The 15,031-nt window shown below is 46.7% G+C and overlaps 1 protein-coding gene across 7 annotated transcripts in view; it reads left to right on the forward strand.

The window, feature by feature from the left end:
* Positions 1-409: 409 nt before the first annotated feature.
* LOC146346954 (uncharacterized) overlaps positions 410-15,031 on the forward strand; it is a 71,948-nt gene continuing 57,326 nt past the window's right edge. For 2 of the 7 annotated variants that reach the window (XM_084849518.1, XM_084849520.1), the window contains exon 1: positions 1,205-1,847. Coding sequence is in view for 2 of the 7 variants with exons in the window: in XM_084849531.1 (XP_084705657.1) it covers positions 1,200-1,294 (95 nt within the window). In the remaining 5 variants the exon portion in view is untranslated. Of the gene's footprint in view, positions 1,848-15,031 lie in introns of all 7 variants that reach the window. The other 5 variants (XM_084849522.1, XM_084849531.1, XM_084849528.1 and 2 more) reach the window with 5 other exon arrangements.

A 15,031-nucleotide genomic window follows, 5' to 3' on the forward strand; every position in this document is an offset into this window, starting at 1 on the left:
CACACAACCACTTCTTGCTCTATTGGCTTCCAGAGCATTCCTACACACGTCAGCACTCCACATTGCCCCCAGCTCAGCTTCGTATTTCCACATTTCCAAACTTCCTGTTAGGTTATTTCAGAAGACCCTTGGGTGAAGGGGATGGGGGGAGCTTCCAGAGAAACAGCTGGATTGGAGGAAAAAGTAACCCCCACACACACACACATACATACTGGCAGAATGTAGTTTTTCATATTACCTGGTATGTTTATTACTTATTTTTTTCTCATTCCCTGAGCATGTGCGGAGTGTGCTTTTTATTCAAACAAAAAAAAGCTTGCTAATCTTTCCCCTCCTGCCACATTTGTACAAGTGCAACTACTGCAGAAAGAACTTTCCATTTTACTGTCTCTCTGTCATGAGTTTCAGAACACCAGTGTGGTGTAGTGGTTAGAGAGCTGGAGTGATGAAGTGGTTCGAGTGTTGGACTGGGAGCCAGGAGGTCCGGGTTCTAGTCCCTACTTGGCCAAGGAAGCTCACTGCGTGACTTTGGGTCAGGCACTGACTCGCAATCCAACCAACCTCACAGGTTTGTTGTGAGGATTCTCCCCTAATTCAGCTGTTTCTCCGGAAGCCCCCCCTTCACCCAAGGGTCTTCTGAAGCAACCTAACAGGAAGTTTGGAAATGTGGAAATACAAAGCTGAGCTGGGGGCAATGTGGGGTGCTGTAGGATTGCTCTGGAAACCAACAGATCAAGAAGTGATTGTGTGAATGTGTGTGGTTGAGACTATGCATATTTACCTGAGACTAGGTCCCACTGACTTCAGCAAAGGAGATCGTTACCCACTGAACTCAATAGGACTTAGTTCTGAGAAGACATGCAACAGGCTTGTGCTGTTGATCAGTTAAAAATCCCCAAGGCTGCTCAGAACTTCTACTGAAGACAACAGTGCTGACATCTGACATGTAGGAACTTTTCAGCCAGGCAGAAAGAAGCCTTGAAAGCTGGGATTCTCAGGCTATTATGCTTTCGAACTTGTTTTTCCTCTGCTCTCAGGGCTTCGAGGACTGGCGTGGTCATTTTTAAAGGTTCTTTCTTTCTTTCTTTCTTTCTTTCTTTCTTTCGAGTTGCTTTAAGGGAACAGTTATCTCTCAGGCACACCTCAGACAGCCTTCTTCTGAACGCCCCTGCAAGGAAGTGCTGCTGCTGGAAGTGATCATGGCTGGGTCGCTGCCCCGGAGGCTTGGGATTGCCGGCGAAGCGGCGGAGGAAGAACACGCACCTTTGCCTGCCCCTAAACAGCTCCTCACAAGGTAAGCACCAAACCACCCCACTGATGAGAATTTATCTAAAATTCTCCGCTGTTGGGTGAATAATTTTGAACGAAGTTCTTTTCGCTCCTCCCTCCCCAGTGAATGCTAAAAGAAACAGGTGACAAAAACTTCCGGACTGCGCTAACAGGCGTACAGGTGGGGGCTGGAAGGGGCCCCAGCAGCGCCTGTCCTCGCTGCGCTTTGGGAGCGTGTCTCCCTCCTTCGCTCTTCTTCTTTTATCTCGGCGTGCCTGGGCTCTGGGAGGAAGGCCAAAGGCAAGCGTTGCTGAAGCGGCCCGGTCAGCAGCGGTGGGCGAGCTGGTTGGCGTTGTCCGCTAAGTCCTCCGTTCTCGCTGGCCTGCGAAGCGTCTGCCAGGGCCCCCTTCCTCTCCCAGTCGCCCTCGCCCCGCCGCCGGACAGCTGAACGGGGAGCCTAGCGAGAAGAGCAAGGCGGAGAGGAGCGGACGGAGCGATCCCCCCGTGCCTCTCCTGCCGGCGGCCTCCCCCGAGTTTGGAGGCGGCCGCCTGTCGACTTAGGATTGCGCCCTAAGGACGTAAGTACTTTCGCCCCGTGGGTTTTTCAGAGAAGCAATTACACATTAGATATCACACTTCTACTTCTAAACCGAATTTAAACTGCAGGCCGTGACTTTTGGCGCCTTTAACATTTTCAGTTTCACATTGAAGGTTTTGTGATTACGTGATCAAAGGTCACATTCTCCGCTTTGGCCTGATGGCCTTCCTCATCCCGAGGGGTCGGACTGCCGGCTGTCAGATCGTTGTGAGGTGTTGCCTGCAGACATCTGCACTGGCAGCTCCTGCTTACTGAAATCGTAGTGAAGCTTCCCGGTGTTTTGTAACGATATTTCTTAACCATTACACAAGGCACGTTGGGCGGCTTGAGGAGCGCCCCGAGTATTTGTAATTTTTTGCCTTGGTTTCACACATGCAGCTTGTGCCCAGGCGGAGGCTTGCAGCTGAGCACACACTTCAAAGTGTGTTGCTCCAACCCGGCTCTTTGATGCTGCCCTTATCTCGCTCTGGCTCCCACTGCAGTCCCCTCCGTTTGTTTTATTTGATGCCAGAGTTGGGGATCTTTGTTCTGCTGAGGAGATGTAGGTTGGCAGTGGACAGGGCAGAAGCCAGCAGTTGGCACAGCCACCCTCTTCCTGCCACCCTATTTCTCTCTCTCTCGCTCTCTCTCTCTGACTGCACCCAGCAGGCTGCTCACTTGCAAAGGGCTCTTGAACGGAGGCTGCTGGCCAGCGAGGTCAATCCTTGTGCTAAGTCCACATGTCCTGTGACCCACCCGCCGCACTGTTGCCACAATGCAGCCCCCTCCTCCCACCTCATGCCCGACATTTCTGTCCTGCCATGCACGTGTAAAAAGAGCTCACTGCCCTGCTGACTGCTCCCTCCTTCTCCTTGCAGTCCAGCCCCCAACACCCGTGGACCTCCCTCCTCGTCAGGCTCATGGGATGGGGGAATCCCACCTCTGTCCATCTCCTGCCCTGCCTGATCTTCTCCTGAGCTCCCCTTGGGCTCCAGCAGCACTCACCCCTCCATGACTGTGTCTTCCCTAACCTGGTCCCTTGAACATGGTTCACATTGCAAATTCAATCAGCAGCCAGGGCCAATGGTCAGGGTGATGGGAGTAGAAGTCCAAATTATCAAAATGGCCATGGGATAGGGAAGCCTGGGATCCCTGCCTAGCTAGGCTCTGGGTACGAATGAAGACAGCTCAAAAGTCACTGGTCTTTACTGACAGCAACCTCAGGAGAGATGTGGTCTCTGCCAGGAAAGAAAACCAGACAGATGGTTTTCCAGGCTGCAGGGCTCCTGAGGCCGTGTATAATGACCAGACAGGCCAGGGGGGTAGCAGGTGCAGGTCCTTTGTGGGGCTGGAGTGTGAAATACCATACCTGTGGCATAACTGTCTGTTCTGGGGGATGCAAGGCTACAGGAGCCTGGATGAAAGGAGGTGTTTGGCAGCAGCACCTGGCGCAGTCGGAATACACTTGGTGTCTGTGCTGTGCAGGCTTGAGGATGGGCCTCTGCCTTCAGTGCCACCGCATGGTAACTTGAATCAATACCTGCTGGGCAGCAGCCAGTGGAGAAAAGGGGAAGAGAAGGCATCAAGGAGCCAGCAGGCAAAATCTCAGACTTATTACAGATGTAATAAATAAATAAAGCATAGTGGTCCTGACTGCTGCGGGCAGGGCAAGGTTCAAAGCTCTCTGCAAAATCCAACGCAAGTCTTACTTAAAGTAGACATTTTGAAATGAATGGGACTTAAGTTAGTGATGACTAATTTAAATCCCATTCATTTCAATGGGTCTATTCTAAGTTGGACTTATGTTGGATTTTGCCCTCTGTCTCCTCCTCAGTGATGGTGTGCATGGGAATGGCTTGTCTAGAATAAAACCATCCAGAGACCCCTCATATTGCTAAAAGGTCCAGCGTCATTTATCTTAGCATGCCTGGTGTCTGGGAGGAAGTCCAAAGGCAAGCGTTGCTGAATGGGGTCCGCTCAACAGCAATTGTTGAGCTGATTTAAGTTGTCCACTAATTCCGCCGTTCTTGGTAGCCTTCAAAGTCTCTACCACATGCTACTTTTCCCCCATCAGAAATGCATTAAAAACCTGGCAGTATCCAAACAGAGTTTTTACTTTGATTGTGAGCATTTTTCACAAGTCATTCCTGACAATACCATCCTTAATCATGACTAAGGATATAATTTCACCTGCAACTGCAGTTTTTTCAGCAAAGCGGTTATACATTTAGACATCACACTTCCCCTTCTAAACTGAATTTTAACTTAAGATCATAACTTTTGATACGTTTTGAATTTCACATTAAAAATACAGCATTTTGCTCGTTGGCCCTCCTTATTCTTCTATTGGGGATATAGATAACTGTGTGGTCTACATGTACATGAAACAATACTGCAGCCATTTCATGTTGTAGCATTTACAGGTTATGAGGTGTGCAGAATAGATGACCTGCCAAAAGGACCACAGGTTCTTGTTTATTACCATGGAGCCATACCAATAGACTGTTGCTTTATAGATGCTACAAAAACAGAGTCACAGGAAGATTTTGCTATTCTGAGGGGTGCTGGAAAAAGCAAAAGACGCAGAATAACAATTATTAATAAATAACAAGCAAGTGAGGTAATTGTGATCTGATTATTGGGAAATGGCAGGAGCAGTCATCTCTGTGGCACCCCTCTCTGCATGCTAGAGCAGAGCAGGGATTTACTGGAACTCTGCAATAATCCTCTTATCCATTCCCAGGGGACAGTATGCAAGGAAAGAGTTGGAAGCCTCTGTGCCAGAATACTGTTCAGTTTCTGCAGTCTATGTCTTGTGTACTGATATAAAACGGTAGCCAAAGGAAAAATGGGAGTAGTACTCTACAAATGTGGACCGCAACAAAGACAATCCATCTTGGCCAGTGAGGAATCTTTGCCCCTAAGGAAGAGTGACAACCTCCAGCTGCAGTACCAGAGCTAGTAGCAAGTTGAAAGAGAGTGACTCTTTTGAATGAGCTGCCACAACAACCCGGCTGAGTGCAGCAGGGGGCCATAAGCAGCCTGAGTTGCTCGCCTCTGCACTTCTTCCAGCATAGTTGTTCAGCAAGGCTACCGAAAACAGGCCTATGACCAGATTGAAAAGTTCATAAATAATGGTTTTCATACATGCCTAGCGCTGGGCAGCAACCACCCATTCGACCGCCTTGTCCAGGAAGGAGATATTATCAACCAGCCAATGTTGATATAATTTTGGGTCCAGGGAAGGCTTCTTAAGGAGTGGCTTAACATCAGTCTCTTTCAAGGCAGCTGAAATCAGTCTTGAAAAGATGCATTCATAACCTTATACTCTGCACTCTGCATTTCAGCAAGCAGACCGCTGTTTTAATCCACATTATCAGGCTGCGATAACTAAAATCCATCCCACCAAAATAGGAATAGACAGTGTGCTGAATCAGCTCATTTATCTCCAGAACTGATGTCATCTAAGTCAGAGTGGATCAAGCAACTTTCTCCATCATAGCAGCCATTGAGAGGTCTCCACCTTCTCCACCAGTCAGGCTGAAGGAGGCTATGAGCAGCACCCAGAAGAATTATACTAGAAGGAACTGCAGTTGTGATAGCGGTTAGGTATTGCTTCTTGGACACTACTGTTGTCACATTATAGGTTCAGAAATGAGCTCTTGCACTTGATCAGATTCATGCAGAGTTGTCTGCCCCTGTGTTCAAGCTATCCCTCTAGCCACTTCAATGTCCTCAGCTCTCCATCAAACCAAGGAGCAAGGCAGGCTGTATTCAGAGGGAGAAAGCACTTGGGAGCACTTGTGTCAGCCACCGGTGTCATCTCTGTACCGAGAGTGTTCCTTGGGATTCAGTTCTCTTGGCCAGCCATGCCAGCCGAAAAGTTCTCAGTTGCTCTCCGGAATCCCTTGGATTCCATCAGTGTCTCAGAGAAACTATTCTAATGCGTCTGCTATCCCTGTGCAGGAAAAGGCTGCTGCAAGCCTTAATCTAACCAGAAAGTGATGTTGAGGTCACCAGGACTACAAGCCTGGGAGTCCTCAATGCTGATTCTTAGGGCACCTCTGTGAGCTCAGATGATGAGACTGAAGGGCAGCATCAGAATCCTAAACCTGGGGTCCCCAACATGGAGCCCATGGGCATCAGTGTGCCCAGGGCAACCTCTCCTAGTGCCCACCAGGCTCCCTGTCCCTCCTGATATTTATTCTTTATTTTTATATATATTAAAAATAATAAACTGGAAGGCTGGTATGCTCAGAGCAAAAGGCCAATGCCACCTTTATTTGGGTTCAAAAGAGTTGCTTTGTGTTTGCTCTGTTTTAAAACGATGGAGTAGTTGGTAAATTATCTTGGTATTTAGCTTAGGATAGTGCAGCCGATTTTATGAATAAGTGACAGAAAAGCTACCACTGAAATGCACAAAGAATTTAAGAGCAAGGGAGCTCCACCAAGAAGTGCCTTTCCTGCTTTTCTCAAATTCTAGCACAGAATCCTGTAGAGACTCACCCTGGGGAGGCCAGCAAAATGACCTGAGAACTCTGGATGCAGCGCACGGCCTCCTCAGAGTCTCCTTGCTCAACCCCCAATTCTAGGTTTAGGGCGGAAGGATGGAAGTGACCCTTCTGCCCCATCCCCTCCAGGCTGAGAGCTACTGTGGGGGCTTCTTGCGGGCTCAGGAGATAAATTGCATATATCTGCTTTAATTATGGCATAGGCCCTGTTGGGGTTCTCTTAACCAAAATTATAATGATTGTTCCTAAATTTGCATCTATACATATGAAATAGTAAATTCTAATTTATGGAAAGAGGACCCTTTTGTCCTCTTTTTGGGTGATGCATTTCCTCTTTGTTCATAGTTCATAAGTGGCCACCCTAGAAGATGAAGGCTGAGAGATGAGAGCACCAGCTAGACTTTGGAGGGGGCCCTCAACAAGAGTGCCCATGGTGGACCCCTCCTCCATTGGAGCCAGGGCAGGGTCAGCAATGTGCTATCTTTGAGCACTGGGGTCCCAGCATTTGCCTAAGGATGACACCAGCTCTGGGTGGCACCGTTCACCCTTGGCAAATGTGGATAAATTTTTTAATTTTAAGTTTTGAATTAAGGTGGCCAGATTTACATCTTCCTTGTTTTCTTGTTGTAATTTTGCACACCCCTTCTCAAACGATCTTCTCAAATGCAGTGTGTTCGTTTTAATTCACTTCCTCTGAGCCCAGTAGTTCCAGTCCTCCAACTGATGTGCTCGCTAACTTGTTAATGTGCTCAGGCAGAAGCAACTTCATTCAGAACCAAAAAAATCTTAATAATGATGAGAAAGCACACTGAACTGTAGCTGTAAATTCAACTAGTGTTGAATGTAATAATCACCAAAATGTGATTTACTGATCATACATACTAAAAGTGAATTCAAGTTGTCTATTGCCTATCAGTTTGGAATCAACAAACTGGGTCACCCAAATATAAGATGGTATTTTCTACATTCACATGAGACTCCCTGGGTACAAAGAAGTGTATAAGTCCCATATCCTTTGATTTTTTTCTCTTCTCTCTGTTTTTCTCTTCTTTCTCTTTCCCTTGTGGGGAGTGAGGGGGTGGGATTTCTGGGGTTGTCTTGAGGTTGGGTGTGTGTGGCCTTTTGAATGAGTTTGGTTTGTTCTTCCAATTAGGCTCTTTATTATTTGTGTATGTGTTAAGTATTGAAGGTGAGAGGGACGTGATTTCATACCCCCGGGTGAGAGGTGGGAGGGCAGTGTTAGGTGTGCATTCCAGGTGAGAGATGGGATGTTGGGCATGACCATGTTTTTATCCTGCTGAATGCTGTTGAGTTTGACGTTCTTTTTAGACAAAAGTCAGCATTATGTGTATTTGTTGTTCAGTCATTAAGTCGTGTCTGACTCTTCGTGACCCCATGGACCATAGCATGCCAGGCCTTCCTGTCCTCTGCTCTCTCCCGTAGTGTGCTCAAGTTCATATTCATTGCATCGGTGATGCTATCTAGCCATCTCATCCTCTGCCATCCCCTTCTCCTGTTGCCTTCAATCTTTCCCAGCATCAGTGACTTTTCCAGTGACTTTTCTCTTCGCATTTGGGGGGCAAAATCTTTGGGCTTCAGCTTCAGTATCTGTCCTTCCAATGAGTAGTCAGTATTTCCTTTAGGATGGACTGATTTGACCTCCTTGCAGTCCAGGGGACTCGTGAGAGTCTTCTCCAGCACCACAATTCGAAAGCATCAATTCTTCGGCGCTCAGCCTTCCTTATAATCCAGCTCTCACAGCCATAAGTTACTACTGGGAAAACTACAGCTTTGATTATGCAGACCTTTGTCGGCAAGGTGATGTCTCTGCTTCTTACTATGCTGTCTAGGTTTGCCATAGTTTTCCTCCCAAGGAGCAAGCGTCTTTTAATTTCATGGCTACAGTCACCGTCTGCGGTGATCTTGGAGCCCAAGAAAATAAAATCTGTCACTGCTTCCATTTCTTCCCCTTCTAGATGCCAGGACGTGATGGGGCCAGATGCCATGATCTTAGTTTTGTTAAAGTTGAGTTTCAAACCAGCTTTTGCGCTCTCCACTTTCACCCTCAACAAGAGGCTCTTGAGATCCTCTTCGCTTTCTGCCATTAGAATGGTATCATCTGCGTATCTGAGGTTGTTGATAATTCTCCCAGCAATCTTAATTCTGACCTGTGATTCATCCAACCCGGCGTTTCTCATGATGTACTCTGCATATAAGTTAAATAAGCAGGGCGACAATATGCAGCCTTGTCATACCCCTTTCCCAGTTTGGAACCGATCGGTTGTTCCATGTCCAGTTCTTACTGTTGCTTCTTGACCCTTGTACAGGTTTCTCAGGAGACAGGTAAGGTGGTCTGGTACTCCCATCTCTTTAAGAATTTGCCACAGTTTGTTGTGATCCACACAATCAAAGGCTTTAGCATAGTCAATGAAGCAGAAATAGACGTTTTTCTGGAATTCTTTTGCTTTCTCCATGATCCAGCGAATGTTGGCGATCTGATCTCTAGTTCCTCTGCCTCTTCGGAACCCAGCTTGTACTTCTGGTAGTTCTTGGTTCACATACTGCTGCAGGCTAGCTTGTAGGATTTTGAGCATCACCTTGCTGGCATGTGAAATGAGCGCAATTGTACGGTAGTTTGAACACTCTTTGGCATTGCCCTTCTTTGCAATTGGAATGTAAACTGACCTTTTCCAGTCTTATGGCCACTGTTGAGTTTCCAAATGTGTTGGCATATTGCGTGCAGCACTTTAACAGCATCATCTTTTAGGATCTTAAATAGCTCAGCTGGAATACTGTCATCTCTGCTAGCTTTGTTGTTAGTAACGCTTCCTAAGGCCCACTTGACTTCACGCTCTAGGATGTCCAGCTCAAGTTCAGTGACCGCACTATCATGGCTATCAGGGACATTCAGATCTTTCCTGTATAGTTCTTCTGTGTATTCTTTCCACCTCTTCTTAATCTCATCTGCGTCTGTTAGGTCCCTGCCTTCTTTGTCCTTTACCATGCCCGTCTTTGCACAAAACGTTCTCTTGATATCTCCAATTTTCTTGAAAAGATCTCTAGTCTTTCCCATTCTATTGTTTTCCTTGATTTCTTTGCATTGTTCATTTAAGAAGGCCTTCTTGTCTCTTCTCTGGAACTTTGCATTCAGTTGGATATGTCTTCCTCTTTCTCCTTTGCTTTTTTGCTTCCCTTCTTTCATCAGCGACTTGTAAAGCCTCATCAGACAGCCACTTAGCTTTCTTGCATTTCTTTTTCTTTGGGATGGATTGAGTTGCTGCCTCCTGAACAATGTTACGGACCTCCGTCCATAGGTCCTCAGGCACTCTGTCTATCAGGTCTAATCCCTGAAATCTATTCCTCACCTCCACTGTATATTCATAAAGAATATGATTGAGGTCATACCTGAATGGTTTAGTGGTTTTCCCTACGTTATTCAATTTCAGCTGAATTTTGCAACAAGAAGCTCATGATCTGAGCCACAGTCAGCTCCAGTCTTGCTTTTACTGACTGTATAGAGCTTCTCCATCTTTGGCTGCAAAGGACATAATCCATCTGATTTCGATATTGACCATCTGGTGATGTCCTTGTGTAGAGTCACCTCTTGTGCTGTTGGAAAAGAGTGTTTGCTATGTGTTCTCTTGACAGAACTCTATTAGCCTTTGTCCTGCTTCATTTTGTACACCAAGGCCATGCTTGCCTGTTATCCCGGTGATTTCTTGACTTCCTTCTTTAGCATTCCAATCCCCTATGATGAAGAGGACATCTTTTTTGGGTGTTAGTTCTAGAAGGTGTTGTAGGTCTTCATAGAACCGATCAACCTCAGCTTCTTTGGCATCAGTGGTTGAATGGTTTGCCTTGGATTCATCCTGAGATCATTCTGTCATTTTTGAGATTGTACCCCAGTACTGCTTTTCTCACCCTTTTATTGACTATGAGTGCTACTCCATTTCTTCTAAGGGATTCTTGCCCACAGTAGTAGATATAATGGTCACCTGTCTTAAATTCGCCCATGCTTGTCCATTTTAGTTCGCTGATTCCCAAGATGTCGATGTCCAATCTTGCCATCTCATGTTTGACCACCTCCAGCTTACCTTGATTCATTGATCTTACATTCCAGGTTCCTAAACGATATTGTTCTTTACAGCATCGGATTTTCTTTTCACCACCAGACACATCCACAGCTGAGTGTCCCTTCGGCTTTGGCCCAGCCGCTTCACTCTTTCTGGCGCTACTTGGAAATACCTTCTGCTCTTCCCCAGGAGTATATTGGACATCTTCCGACCTGAGGGGCTCATCTTCCGGTGTCATCTCTTTTAGGCTTGTGATACGTTCCATGGGGTTTTCTTGGCAAGAATACTGGAGTGGGTTTCCATTTCCTTCTCCAGTGGACCACATTTTGTCAGAACTCTCCGCCGTGACCTGTCCATGTGTAGGGGTGCCTATACATTATGTGTATAGGAGCGGTAATAACAGGGGGGGGGGCATGAGGAGATATGGTGCTGGCAGAGCAAATACCCATAGGAGGAGGGAGGGCAGGTGTCTTATACCTATACAGCCTTCTCGTTGCCCTGTCAGCCCAGGTACCTTGGGAAGCAGGGCAAGCCACTGGCAGAATCTTTGCCTGCTCCTTTGCAATGCCAGGTCAGTCCGGAATAAGATTGAAACCATCCATGATTTAATCTTGGATGAAAAGGCTGACCTGGTATGCATCACGGAGACTTGGCTGGGGGAGATAAGTGGGCCTGTATGGATACAGCTTCTCCTGGTCGGGTACTCCGTGGTAGAGCAGATAAGGAGAAGCGGACGGGGAGGTGACGTAGCAGTGGTCCATAAAGATAACGTTCCCCTGACCAGACTCACTGTGAAGAAACTGGCTCACATCGCATGTGTATACCTCAGTCTCGGGACTAGGGACAGATTGGGATTCTGTTAGTGTACCAGCCACCCCGCTACCTAACAGAGTCCCTAACTGAGCTCACAGACCAGGTCTCGGAGCTGGTGTTGGAGTCACCCAGGTTTTTAGTCCTGGGTAACTTCAACATCCCCCTCGGGTCCAGCTTGCCAGGTGCAGCTCAGGAGTTCATGGCGACCATGGCAACCATGGGCCTGTCCTGGGTGGTCAAGGGGCCGACATATGAAGGTGGTTACATGCTTGATTTGATCTTTTGTTCCAATCAAGAGAATGATCCAGTCAGGAGAATGATCCATGGCATGGGTGGAGGATTTATCTGTCTCCACATTGTCATGGATGGATCACTGTCTGGTCAGGGCTGGTATCACAGTACCGGTACTACTGCCACTGCAGGGATGGAGGACCAATTAACATGGTCTGTCCTGAAGGTTGATGGACACATTGCAATTCCAAAATGCCTTAGGGGGTTTCTTGGCTGGTGCTGCCACCAACTGTCAAGTCCCTGGTCTCCATGTGGAATGAAGATCTAACCAGGGTTCTTGACACGGTTGCTCCTAGACATCCTCTCCTACCCACTTCCAAACAAGCTCCATGGTTTACAGAAGAACTGAGGGACCTGAAGTGCAAGGATGGTGACTAGAGCACCAATTGTAAAAACTCGATTGAATCCAACAAGACACATCATAGGGATCATCTGAAGACCTATGGGGTGGTGATACATGCAGCAAAGAGAGCTTTCTACACATATCGCCTCTGCAAACTCGCTCCCAGCTGAGCTGTTCTGGGTGGTTAGTCAGCCCCACCTCGAATCCGATTTTAGACTCTTCAGTAGCTCGCTGTGACACCTTAAATTGTGTTTTTGCAGATAAAATGTCTCGGATATGAGCCCACTTGGACACTGTCATGAGGACAGAAATCAATAGTGGGGGGGGGGGGTCCAGCAAGTCTGCTTGCATGATTAAACTAAATCATTTTCAGCTTGTGACTCCTAATGATGTGGACAAGCTGCTTGGCTTGGTCAAAAAGACCACTTGCCCTCTCAATCCTTGCCCATCCTGGCTTGTAGTCCAGGGAGGGGAGATAGTAAAGCAATTTTTGCTGAATATTGCCTCTATAAGGGAAGGTAATTTTCCATCATGTCTGAGGGAGTTGGGGGTTGGGGGCATTGCTCTGCAGTGGTTCTGCTCCTTTCTCTCAGGACGGTTCAAGATGGTGTCACTCAGGGATAGCTGTTCCTCGAAAAAGGAACTATTATGTGGAGTCCCTCAGGGCTTCATCCTTTCCCTGATGCTGTTTAATATCTACAAGAAACCGCTGGGAGAGATCATCAGGAGGTTTGGGGCTGAGTGTTATCAGTTTGCTGATGACACCCAAATCTCTTTCTCCTGAACATCTTTATCCAAGGAAGGTATGACTCCTCTGAATGACTGCCTGAAGTTGGTAATGGGCTGGATGAGGGAGAACGAGCTGAAGTTGAATCCAGGCAAGACTGAGGTGCTCATCGTGAAGGGTCCTAATTCAGGTATTGAGGTATGTCAAGCAGTTCTGGATGGGGCTGCACTCCCCCTGAAGGAGCAAGTTCATAGCTTGGGGGTGCTTCTTGACCCGAGCCTGCTTCTGGCACCCCAGGTGGAGGCAATGGTGAGAAGTGCCTGTTATCAGCTTCGGCTGATATGCCAGCTACGCCCATTCCCAGAACACGTGGACCTGGGAGCGGTGGTGCACGTGCTGGTAACCTCTAGGCTTGATTTCTGCAATGTGCTGTAATTGAGGCTGCCTTTATATTTAGTTCGGAAACTTCTACTGGTACAAAATATGGCAGCCAGGGTGGTCTCTGGGACATCCCATGGAGACCATATTACACCGTTTTTAAAATCTTTACACTGGCTGCCAATTTGTTTCCGAGCAAAATATAAAGTGCTGGTTCTTACCTTTAAAGCTTTGCACTTAAACCCCAGACCTGTAGGCAAGCTAACAATAGCTTTACAGATGCTTAGAGATCCACAGTGCTCTCTGCTTTGGTTCATTATTAGTAGCAATCCCTTGCAGGTGGGCCTCTTGGCTTGTAAGATGAGTCAAAGGTCGATATGGCCGCCTCAGCACATTCCATGCTAATGAGGTCTGGAGCCGTTTATCTTATCAGAGCTAGGATGTGATAAGAAGTGACACTCTGAGAAATGAAGCACTATTTATCTTGAGCCACAGGTGTCCATGCTGAGAAAATTATGATGGTCTTGCTTCTGCCAGATATGTTACTAAGCACTGTTAGGCTATGCTGGAAAAGTTGTAGATTAACTAATTAATGCTTGCACCTGTCATACTACCTCACTGCTATGCCTGAATAACATGTGTGATATAAAAGTCATTTTGTGACAGAGTTCTTTGTTCAGAGCTGTTGTCTGATCCAATGATTGGGTATGCCTGTGTGCTGTGAGTACTCAATGAAGTCTCCTTGTAAGTAAACCTGGACCTGACTTATCACTTCCTTGGTGCCTCTAAACTCTGGAAGCCCACAGCCACGCATACACATGGTCTAAGTCCAAGATCAATAAATTGAAGCCCATCCCACCCACTCCAATGGCCTGACAAGGACTTGTGAGCTTGCAGGAAGTACAGAATATGGAAATGTATATTGAGGTGTGCTAATGACTGTCCTCTCTGACCATGCATATGCCCATCCACACATTCATAGATACACGCATCTAAGGGATCTTTTAACATCGGTCACACCAGACCTAAGCAGACTTGTCCCCAGTGAGCACATAACATATGCAGATCTATTTCAGAACAAGGAAGCTGAATGTATTCAGTAGCAATCAAAGTATCCACATGATTAACAACATGGAATTAGATCGTTGCACTAATCATAGTAAGGCACTTGTATACTGTCTAGAGGCTGTCTAGAGACAAACTGCTAAAAAACAAACTGCGACGGGACTACAGCTATAAGGACACAGCACTTTTGTTGTTCTCCTTAGAGGTCTTCTGTCAGTATCCACCCACTGTCTGTCTGTAGCTTGTTGTTGGTTATCTTGTCATCCACTGAAGGATGGTCCTGTGAACTTTGGCTCTTATACTCTCCCTCTTGTTAGTAATAGTGCCTTAGTTCTTAAACACATTCACCTTTGACTCGAATTTAGGCATTGGAATCAACTTTTTCAGTAATTTACTAATTCCTGACTCCTATATGAGTCTGCCACCATAGCTTTTGCTTTTCCCAAGTGTTTCTTAGCTGTTTTTATTGCTGATTATGCCTTAGCGTTACTTTGAGAATATGGGATTAACTCCCAGATAAAGGTATATTATAGGATTACAAGGTTAACCAGCTTCATATGGGTGTCCATTTCTATTTGATAAACTCCACTGAGCTGTCCATCTCCATCAAGCACATCACTGAATTCCCTTTCAATCATTTCTTCATTTCAGCTTCCTCCCTCTCCTGAGTCTTGAGTCACACCATGGTCAACTTGAGATATGTTCTGGAGTGACACTTTTCTCAGATTCATAGCTTAAAGTATGCCTAACAGTTGTACTGCTCTCTGGTCTGGCGAAGGCTGAAATTTCCACATTCTCATATCTCCTCCAAACGTGGTGCTGCCTCCTGAAGCGTGAAAATTACACATCCTTATGTGGGGCTTGGCGAAGGCTGAAATTTCCACAATCTCATAGCACTTCCAAACCTATGCCAAAGTGTTGTGCTAATTTGGTGCTTTTTCGTGCCACAAATCCCAAGTTTGGTGCTGCCGGCCCAATCATGTA

Source organism: Heloderma suspectum, chromosome 4, assembly GCF_057233095.1.
Source record: "Heloderma suspectum isolate Gila_16-S chromosome 4, 16-S_ref, whole genome shotgun sequence".
Taxonomy (NCBI): domain Eukaryota; kingdom Metazoa; phylum Chordata; class Lepidosauria; order Squamata; family Helodermatidae; genus Heloderma; species Heloderma suspectum.